Source organism: Nannobrachium achirus, assembly GCF_963921795.1.
Source record: "Nannobrachium achirus genome assembly, chromosome: 22".
Lineage (NCBI taxonomy): Eukaryota > Metazoa > Chordata > Actinopteri > Myctophiformes > Myctophidae > Nannobrachium > Nannobrachium achirus.
Genome location: NC_137829.1, coordinates 10,260,696 through 10,271,144, shown reverse-complemented (window position 1 = coordinate 10,271,144; position 10,449 = coordinate 10,260,696). Strand labels below are relative to the sequence as shown.

Here is a 10,449-nt window from a genome sequence, read left to right as displayed (position 1 = left end):
CTCCTTGTTGAACAACCTGCCTGCAGCAAACAAAGCCAATCAAGTGTCATTTTAAAACAAAAGGCTTTGTATAGGCCTACTATGGAGACAGTGTTAATGGTTAACTTTTAAGGAAGGACTAACGGCTAGGATATTTATTTTGTAATAAATATAGGTCTACCTATTTGTTTCTACGTCTTGTAGACATGTTGTCCACTCCAGTTGGCCTTAACGCTTAAGTGCTATCCTCTCTTTTAAGTTGCTGTCGTAAAATACTGCCCTCTCTCCATCCATCCAGACAGACAAACAGAGAGCGTGTTGCACTTCAGATTCTTCAGCAGCACCGATCCCTATGCTGTTTTTCTTGTCCATCACACCGTGAGAGATCTTCATTACAACCTTTCATCAATTCTCGGATTAAACTAGTTTAATTCATTTTATTATTATTGAGTGCATCTTTTTTCACACGTAGGCCTAAAAAAAACAGAAATACATGCTATTTTATTTGATTCCGTATATATAACATAGTTAAAAGTATCCAGACAGAGCAATTGAGGTTATTATTCCATTATTCCAGTTCCATTCCATTAAAATGACAAAGATCATATGGCACCTGCACGGGCTGCTGGCTGCAAAGCAGACCAAGCGCGCCGCACACTGGAGAGTTGAGGCGGTGCTGCTAGTGAATCATAGGGTCTGGGATGTGTCACTGTGGGCTGTAGGGCGAGTCTTTAGCAGTGCCGTCGAAGAGAAGAGGCAGCCGAGATGCGCATCAATATGACGAGAAACCTAACCCATGATCATAGCTCTGTTATTGCGATGGAATATGTCAAGACTCAAACTGTGAGTGTTTTTCTTTGGACTTGTTCATTTAAGTCATCTCTCACTATTAGTCTCGTGTTTGCTAAGATGTTATTTCGCAGCAGGTTTACATTCCGATGACATTTTTGTAGCAATATTTAAAATACCAATTTATAGCCTGGGCTTTTAAGTAACAGCTTAGCCAGCCTCTACATTACCTTTTTCTATGGTTCATTAATTTGTATTAGAAGACTGTTCCTATAGCAATAGCCAGCGTGAGCAGATCATGACGCAATATTTGTTATTGTCTGAGTGTCATCGCATAAGCATGTAGGCCTACTGATAGTGATGCAGAATGGTTTTATCTGTAGCCCTTGTTGCGACCAGAAATAGATTGCCTCATGCAGTCTCCGCTTCCCCAACCTTTATGCAATTGTATTGTCATCATGTCCATTGTCCATTCTGGTAAACAGGCTGGATGACAACCTCATCTTGGACCACCCAGGCCTACCGCCATCTATATTTATTTCATGTTGTATACCATGGTTTGGCTGTGTTGCTTATCAAGCAATGGACCATTCCACTGCCTAAGCATACCAGCTGCTCCGGCTCTGTTCAAGAGTAGAGGATTAGACTTATCTGTTGAAGCACAGTTTATTTTACTCCATGTCGTGACAGGATGAGGAACTAATTTAAGCACACAGTCTTCCATACTATCAGGCCTTATTTTTTGTGTGGAAGCATGTGTTTGAATTAATACATGTCTTAAGAAGATACATGTGAACCACTGGCCTTTAGCATATAACACAAATAACATAAGCACAGCTTGCCTCCAGGTAGGGAGAGAGAGACATAGACAGAGACAGAGAGACAGTGAGAACCTTTTCAATGTAGCATTGCATAGTAGCCTACAATATTACAGATTCCCTGTTGTCTCCCCCTGCCCCCCCAGCATTCCCAACCCAGAGTGACCCCTTAGCACCACCAGCATCATCAAATATACTTTCTGGTGCTGAGTCTGACAGTCTCCAGTTGTCAGGGTAACAGGAGATTTTACTCTTGTTGTGACTTCTGTACGATTGTTTGTGATAACACACTAACACACTACAATAAGTGTGTGTGTGTGTGTGTGTGTGTGTGTGTGTGTGTGTGTGTGTGTGTGTGGGTGTGTGTGTGTGTGTGTGTGTGTGTGTGTGTGTGTGTGCGCGCGCGCGAGCGTACACATGTGTGTATGCCTGCCCTGCATGTGTGGCATGTGGCACGCGCGCATGCATGCCTTTATAGAATAAAGATCTTTGAATATTCCCTTCAGGTCCGATCAATATTGTCATTGACTGATCATTCCTGGGAAACCGATCAACCCGTTAATCAATCACAGACTTGGTATCCATGGTTACTTACAACAAACTATGAGTGTCCCGCTCTAGCAGTCTGATAGATCAGACTCAAGGGACAGGGGAGGCAGTAAACTCCGCTCTGCAAGGATACAGGATCAATAGACAGGGCAATGGAGCAGAGGGGTCATAGGGGGATAGCGAACAGGAAGACAGCTGCAAGAGGAAAGAAATTTAGAGAAATAACAATGACGTCAGTGGATGACAAAGCAGAAGAGCGGAAGAGAATGACTGGAGCTCCACACGGGACACTGGGACGTAGGACAACTGGGCGTAGGACAACTGGGACTAGCCCGCTGCACACTAACACAGAGAAATCTGAGAGAGGATGAATGTGTGAGAGAGCAGTGAGTTATGGGGCCATGCATATGATTTATAGAGTGCGGGAAAAGGAGAGAGCAGAAAATAAGGAGAGCAGAGATACACTGCAGTGTAGCCGTTGAGGACAATGTATGTAGGGGGCCTGGTTTCAGGGGCGTCACAAGGGGGGGAAAGTGGGACTGAGTTACTATAGGGCCCAAGGTGGAGGGACCTAAATTATTTGATACTTTAGCTATATATATATATATTTAGCAGATATACAAGCTTGTAGATCTGCTATGTTTTAAAAGTCGTGAGAATGCGTGCAAATCTTTGAATGTATAAGCGAACCTTTGAAACTCAATTTTTGCTTCTGGGGGGGGGGGGGGGTCCCTGGAACTGAATATTTTGAGATGGGGGTCCATGGCCAAATACATAACATTTTATGAGCACCACTGACATAGAAACATGGGGTTTTCATTTATTTTTGAAATATTCAAAGACTTGCACAAACATTCACGATTTAAAAAAAAATTGCTATCTGCTATTTTTCAATAGTTAAAGTACCCAGGGCCCAGAATTTGGTGCGACACCCCTGCCTGGTTTACAACACAAGCCTTCCAATCTGGGTTGCTTTCCTCTCCTCTCCAGCCCAAGCCGCCCCATGGGGCCAGCTACCATTCTTCCTCGCAAGGATGCCTGCATGAGGGCCACCTCAGAGCTCTGTCAATTCCCTGCCTCAGCACCTCTATCTAACTACTGCCCCATCAGGCACGGCGCTCTCTCACTGGGTGTCTTGACTCAGCGCCCTTCCCTGCCAGCAGGGATAGGCGATGGATGTTTGATAGATGTAATGACAATGTTGAGTGGCTCCCTGTAACTTCACATCATAGCCACTGCAGGCTTCCTAGAGAGGTTCCCATGCTGCTGAGGTAGCAGAGATTACAGCATGTTACCCACTGACAATAACACACCACACACAGACACACAGCCTAATGAGGCAGAGCTTCCACACACAGTATTGTCTTGTGTTTTGGACTCATTTGAAGCTGCCAAGATAGAGATTAAACTGTCAACAAGACACAAGTGCTATAGTGCTATGTGTGAAACTTCTTCCTGGAAGTGTGCACATATCTGTCATGTCTCATATGTGTACCTGGAAGCATTCACACATACTGTACACGTCTATGGAATTGTGTTTTTGTGACCGTAGGTCGCAGATTAGTATGTGAACAGTCACATACAGCGTGTCCGTATGTATCTCATGCCTGACAGACACTGTGGTTCTATGGGTTTGTCGCTCTGACATCACGCTCTGGCTTTACTGTGACGTCACATTAACAGATGGCCAAGAATTGTCGCATGTCGCCCTGAGGCGTCTTACTAGTTAGTATATGAATGTTACAATATTTTTCATATGTGACAAAACAGCCTCACGTGTAAAAATAGACCTCCATTGCTGAAGTCCTTACTTACACATGAATGCCCAGCCATATACACACAGTTGGCTCTTTATCCGTGTGCCTCGCACAATGTCAAATAAATAGCTACACACACAGCACACATGAAGACACACCACGTGACCAGTACACAAAAATGTGCAAACACTTGAACACACATCACAGGTGCACTTTCTCCCCTATCAGATGTACATTTTAATTGTGTGTGTGTGTGTGTGTGTGTGTGTGTGTGTGTGTGTGTGTGTGTGTGTGTGCGTGCGTGCGTGCGTGCGTGCGTGCGTGCGTGCGTGCGTGCGTGCGTGCGTGCGTGCGTGAGGCACACTTGGCCTGCAATGCACACATGAAATGTCAAGCTAAGCGTTGGCGACATGCCACCACAGGATATGCAAAGGTTGGCTCGGGAAGGCAGTCTCGGTTCAGGTTAGTCTTTGTGAGAACACGCGCTGCTTCCTCTTAATCTTTCATATTTACCTCTTCTTTTTTGATATAGCGTGCCATTCATTCTGAGTATCTATTTATGCTCACAGCCAGTGCAGCCACAGGTAGGCCTGTAGGTAATATGTTTATTGTGCAGTGTGCATTTAGTTCAAGCTATCTGGAGGTGATTGTGTGCTTGCCTGGATGCTGACACACCATCGCTTGAGATGGTGCTAGCTTGTCAGGTTCAGACTGAGGCTACCAAAGTGTCACTATTCCGTTATGGAGACAATAGACGTTTTAGGCATTTTTTTTTACTTCCTCTTTGACAGTACTGTGCCGCTTTCTTTCAGTTTTCTGAAATGAGCACACAGTATGTGAAATGATCAACAGGAAACCACTGGTCAGCTGTTGTAGTGTTCAATGATACAGAGAGTCTGCAGAGTGAAGAGGACTAAGAGGTATGTAACGAGGGAGAGCGAGACAGACCAAATAAATCTTAGCTGTTTGTATATTCATAAAAAGCAAAGTGAAGAATCCTGGGAGTAATGTAGGGGATTACAAATCTGAGCAAGGGGAGGAAGAAGGTGAGACATTAGCTGTTTCCCTCTCCTTGGTGTCTGTGTTTGGCGTAGAGAGAAAGCTGACAAGTTGGGTGGCTTGGTGCAGAAATAGCTAGTTTCCTGCTGCAATATTGTTACACGCAGAGGCCATGCACTATGACATCTGTGTTACCTGTTCTGTTTAGGTTGCATATCCAACGTGGATGATGGGTATGAGTTCTGTGTGCGTGTTTGTGTGTGTGCTTAAACTTAAAAGTATTGGCTGTCTCTAGGCAGACTGCTATTTTCAAAGTACATTATTTGCACGCTTATGCACAGTAATCTTCAGCAGACAATAAGATATGAGCACAGGTTCAGATCTGACTTCTCTGCTCCATATGTGTCTTCACACCCCCATCTGTCTGAGAAAAGTCACACTGTTCCCACTGCATGTTAGCACTTTGTCGGAGGGAACAGAATAAGTAGCATCTATTATTTACTAAAATCGTAGTTGTAAAAAAATCACCTATTCAGTCAAAATGATATATTGCCACCATGACAAATATATGTTTGGGTAGATAATTCATCTCTAAAAACATGTGTATAGCCCAGGTTTAAACAAATGCAAATCATGGTATAGTGTAACGATATGGCGATAATGCATTAAATTAGTGAAAGGATGTTTCTTGCTTTCACATGCACTCGTTTCACTTTTGTACTCCATTGAAATGTGATCCATTGAAATGCTACCAATGTAGCAATATCAGCAAGATGAAAATGTCCACACTGCTTCTGCACTGTTTCTGCACAGGCAATAACTATTCCTTTTGTTGATGTCCTGTCTGTGTCCACAGATTCACCTGTGACTACTGAGAACAACACACAACAAAGCTAAACACGTAAAGGCAAGGAACCCACACAAAGAAGAGTGTGGGCTGTGCGTCCAAATTCCACCTGAACCACTTACCTTGAACCTGTCTGTCCTGAACCCCACCCTAAGCCCTGACTTCTAGCCACCATGTCAGGGAAGGAACGCAGCCCCCGCCATCGGCCCTGGTCAGTCTACCGGGCCAACACCTTTGATCTCTCAGCTGAGATGATGGGGCTGACTCTCTCAGGTAACTCAAGTAACCTCTACCATGATAACCTATTTGCTTTGCTTTTTTTAATAATTTTTATCCCACGATGAGAACATGCCACCTAGGGTATGGGTATTGATGACACGGGGGAGAGAACACGGCCCCAGCGCTCAAAGCGTCCCCGGCTGGAATTGAAACCGGGACCTTCTAGCTGCGCCACCGTGCCCCCCCCCCCCCCCCCCCCATTTGCTTTTCTGATGTTAAAGTGGCAGAGCTGTAAAACTGACCACTTTGTTTCTCTATTTCTCTTTCTCTGTCTTTTCTGCCAGGCAATAGCCAGGACCCTGATGAACCTGTGCTGGAGTTTAGTTTGGGTAAGTCATGAGACCAGAGAACTCCAGAAATAGACTTACCGGTACTTGCTGTTGTTCAACTTGATAGCATCACAGCTTGTCTACATGTTCATCAAGCACTAAGCTACATACAGTAAATGCTTTTACATACTGTAGGTCACAAGAGGTACATTAGGATTAGAGACTCTAGTTTGAAAATGTCATCATTTGTAATCTCCTCCTGTTGTTTATGATCTTGTCCAGCATGCAGTGAGCTTGTCACCCCGGCACTGGACCATAAACCTACAAGCTTTGTAGCGGTCAGCTGTACCACTCCCCCGCAGGCCTTCTGGACCAAGCACGCTCAAACAGAGATCATTGAGGTACAAAAAGCATCATCGTGCCACTTCATTATCGTCTCCCATCATTCAAATAATTTGTTCTGTACTTTGAACATGCCCCCCCCCCCTCTCTCTCTAGGGTACCAGTAACCCCATCTTCCTGAGCAGCATAGCTTTCTTCCAGGACTCTCTGATCACTCAGCAGACTCAGATTAAGCTGTCTGTATATGATGTGAAGGACCGTTCTCAGGGCACGGTGAGCACTTCTCAAGAACATATAGATTATTTTCCACAGACTATTATAGTTTATAGCATTTAGCAGACGCTCTTAATTGAGCAGATTTAGCCCTGGTCACTAGCAACAGGAACAGCTTGTGTTTCTTCTCGGTGGGAGTAAGTGCTGATTTGTGTTTAAATATAAAAGTTAAAAATGGCCAATGCATGTGTCGTTCTCATCTCCCACCAGACAAAATAATAGACCATTATGAAACGGCACGTGGCTGGTAGGCTGAAACAGAAAGTCGTGCAAAGAAAGCCCCAGGAAATGAGTCATGACTCATGTCACATGCCTGCGTAATCTCACCCACATGGACATACTCTATAGCATTTTATATGTGGAGGTTAATTGAATTAATCCCATTAACAAAATTGCAGCAGATGCCATTTCGCACCATCAGCCATTTAATTGAACATGCACACACAAACGCACATTTGCTATAAAGCAGTCAGTAGAGAAGATGCGTTTGAAGCATGCCTCTTTTGATGAGTTAAATACATGACATGTATTCATAACATGACTGTGTGCAGAACTCACTTGTGGAGTGTAAACACATACATGTCATTGTATATGGCAGAATAAATTAATATTCAAAACAAAAGATATTAGCACATTTTCTTTCTGTAATCTTTACAGTCATTGCTCGTTATTTTCATGTATCGTGTGTGTGTGTGTGTGTGTGTGTGTGTGTGTGTGTGTGTGTGTGTGTGTGTGTGTGTGTCAGATGTACATGCTAGGTTCAGCCATGTTTCCTGTGAAGGAAGTTCTACAAGACAAACACCACAGACTACACCTGGCTCTGAGGTAACAAAAACAATACACATTTACATAATACTAAACAGAAATGGTGGTAAATAGCAATACAATTGGTTCTTTGGCTAGTATTCACAAGGGAAGCTATTTTGGTACTAGAGTAGATACAGCAGCACCTATCTTAAAGGTGTTAGAGTTTATAACACCTCTGTCAAATGGTGCTGCAGTATCAAACCATTAGTGGCGCCTAAACTAAGATGAAGAACTAGTAGAGAACCTCTAAAGCAGTGATTCTCAACCCTTTTCATTTCAGTTTGAGACCACAGACCTGGGACCCCAATCTACACAGTAAAATCCTCTGTGTTAGTTTAGCTCTCAGAGTTACAGATCCATAAGGTTCCCGGACCTGACATGGAGAGCCAGTGCTCTAAAGAATCATACAGTCAGGGGCTGAACAGGTTCTTTGTAAGGCAGCAGCGCTACATACAGTCGCACCTCAACCACCCCAAAGAACCGCTGAGGAATGGCTGGTCATTTATCCTCTACCAGTGACAAGTCAGAGAACTGTGTTTGGTCTAAATAATTGCTGAGGAGGAATTTTGAAGCTGGTGATTCTGGGATGTTGACTGACAGTACTTGATGTCGACTGTGTGACAGGTCAGCGGAGAACGAGCGCGTCGGCAATGTCACCATCATTGCTTGGCAGATAGAGGAGAGGCGGGACCAGAGAGCTCCTGTCCCTAGGTTACAGAGGGGAGACACTGTTAATGGACGGGTGAGTGAACTGAGGAATTGTGGTAGACATACTGGGAGGTTTGTATTGTATATCTACTCTCCATTTTTAACATTTTCCCCTTAAGGGAATTTCCCTTTAAGTGTGTTTGTGTATTGGGATTTACCTTGACTTGGTTGTTTTGCACTCAAGGATAGTCAGGACATGACTATATTGTAATCACAATCCTGACAGATCCATAGGGAAGTTACTTCCACCTAACTAGCTCTTCCTGTTCACTGCTTTGCATGAAAAAGTAGGACAGATAACCATATAGGCAAATGTGACAGGGGGTGATAGAATGTGATGCAAGGAGGGCACTGCTTTTTTCTTTTTACAGATTATGAAAGTGCAGATTGTATGCTTTCAAATGATGTGTCATGCATTAAAATAGTTGAAGAAGACATCATCATTTGAATATTGTTAAAGCTCAAATAAATGAGCTGAGAAAAAGCCGGTCATAGCTCATACCTCTTATATCTCATACCTCTCACAGCGGTTTAAGGACATTTTGTGATCCTAAAAATGCTGTTTGTTGAAATGAGAGCATTATTTCTTGATTCGTGATTTACTCATGTTTGCCTTCTAGCGACACATTCAATCACATCCTGTCACAAATATGAATGTGTGGGTGTACTTGTGTGTGTTTGCGTGGTGGTGTGATCAGATGGTGCTACCAGTTGACGAGAGCCTGACTGAATCGATGGCCATGAGGTCCAAGTCTGCCTCTCTATGTAAAGACCCACTGCTGAAGGCTGGTAAGTGTATGAATAATCCTCTGTTTTCAGTAAAATAATAAATAAACATTACCAGCGGCCAGTTCAAGTTCAACTTTATTGTCACGTCACAAGTTTACACCAAGTGTAAAGGAGTGGGTGAAATTCATTTCTACAATTCTTTTGTTGGTTAACGTTTCAGTGTTTGGAGGCATTATGTCACGGATGTACCGCTTCCCCACCACGGACGGCAACCACCTGAGGATCCTAGAGCAGATGGCGGAGAGCGTTCTCTCCCTTCACATCCCTCGGCAATTTGTTAAACTGCTGCTGGAAGAAGATGCCGTCAGGTAGCATGCATCTTTATTCAAGTGTTCAAGTGTTACGCAAGCCGGAATAAAGAGTCATGCCCTGGTTAAGATTAAGAGAGTCCTTTATGGTCCATTTTAACCACATGAGCCCTATATACTTCGTTGTATATTATATTGTATTAAATAGACGATTCACAAGTTGACACCACATCGCACTATGATGCATTGTGAGCACAAAACAATTTCGCCTATAATGTCCAAAATAGGGAAGCCAGGTTGAAAAAGGTTAAATGGAAATTTGTTTTGCGACCATCTCGGGAACAACATACATCATACAGTATATAACATAAATGGATACCAGGCACGGGATCTGTGATTAACTGCGACCTGCTTTTGGTTTGCACTTGAAAACAGACTAACTGACTGAGTGGCTTGTACTAGCTATGAGGTCAGAGCAGGTAAGAACATCACAAGACTAGAAATAGTCTCTCTAGAATGCAGCATTACTGTATGTTCTTCCACACTGAAACACCATTTCATTTTAGCAATAAAAGAAAAAGAAACTAAAAAACAACATACTACCACCTTGAACCGACGCCTGGACCATAAGGCTTTAGTGTCATGGCCAATTGCTTTTGAAATGTATGAATGTGGCTTGTAGGATTGTGGCTCTTCAACCTGCTTGCCCTGTATAACAAACATCTTTTTTTGCATTAAAAGATATGTCCTGTGTGTGTGTGTGTGTGTGTGTGTGTGTGTGTGTGTGTGTGTGTGTGCGTGCGTGCGTGCGTGCGTGCGTGCGTGCGTGCGTGCGTGCGTGCGTGCGTGCGTGCGTGCGTGCGTGTGTGTGAGTGAGCGTGGGTGCATGCGTACCAGGGTGGATCTTAAATGACCTTTTTCTGATTTTCTTGAGTCTCACCCCCCAATTATGTTCCAATGTACAAAAAACTGCTTTGGTTAAAATTTGGTTGAATT

At 43.6% G+C, this 10,449-nt stretch overlaps 1 protein-coding gene across 1 annotated transcript in view; it reads left to right on the top strand.

Moving 5' to 3' along the window:
- Positions 1–5,911: 5,911 nt before the first annotated feature.
- inpp4aa (inositol polyphosphate-4-phosphatase type I Aa) overlaps positions 5,912–10,449 on the top strand; it is a gene marked incomplete at both ends in the record, with an annotated part of 15,599 nt that continues 11,061 nt past the window's right edge. The window contains 8 exons of the mRNA XM_080753538.1: positions 5,912–6,011; positions 6,302–6,346; positions 6,569–6,687; positions 6,785–6,901; positions 7,647–7,726; positions 8,333–8,450; positions 9,115–9,205; positions 9,366–9,513. Coding sequence (XP_080609664.1) covers positions 5,912–6,011; positions 6,302–6,346; positions 6,569–6,687; positions 6,785–6,901; positions 7,647–7,726; positions 8,333–8,450; positions 9,115–9,205; positions 9,366–9,513 — 818 coding nt within the window. The remainder of the gene's footprint in view (positions 6,012–6,301; positions 6,347–6,568; positions 6,688–6,784; positions 6,902–7,646; positions 7,727–8,332; positions 8,451–9,114; positions 9,206–9,365; positions 9,514–10,449) is intronic.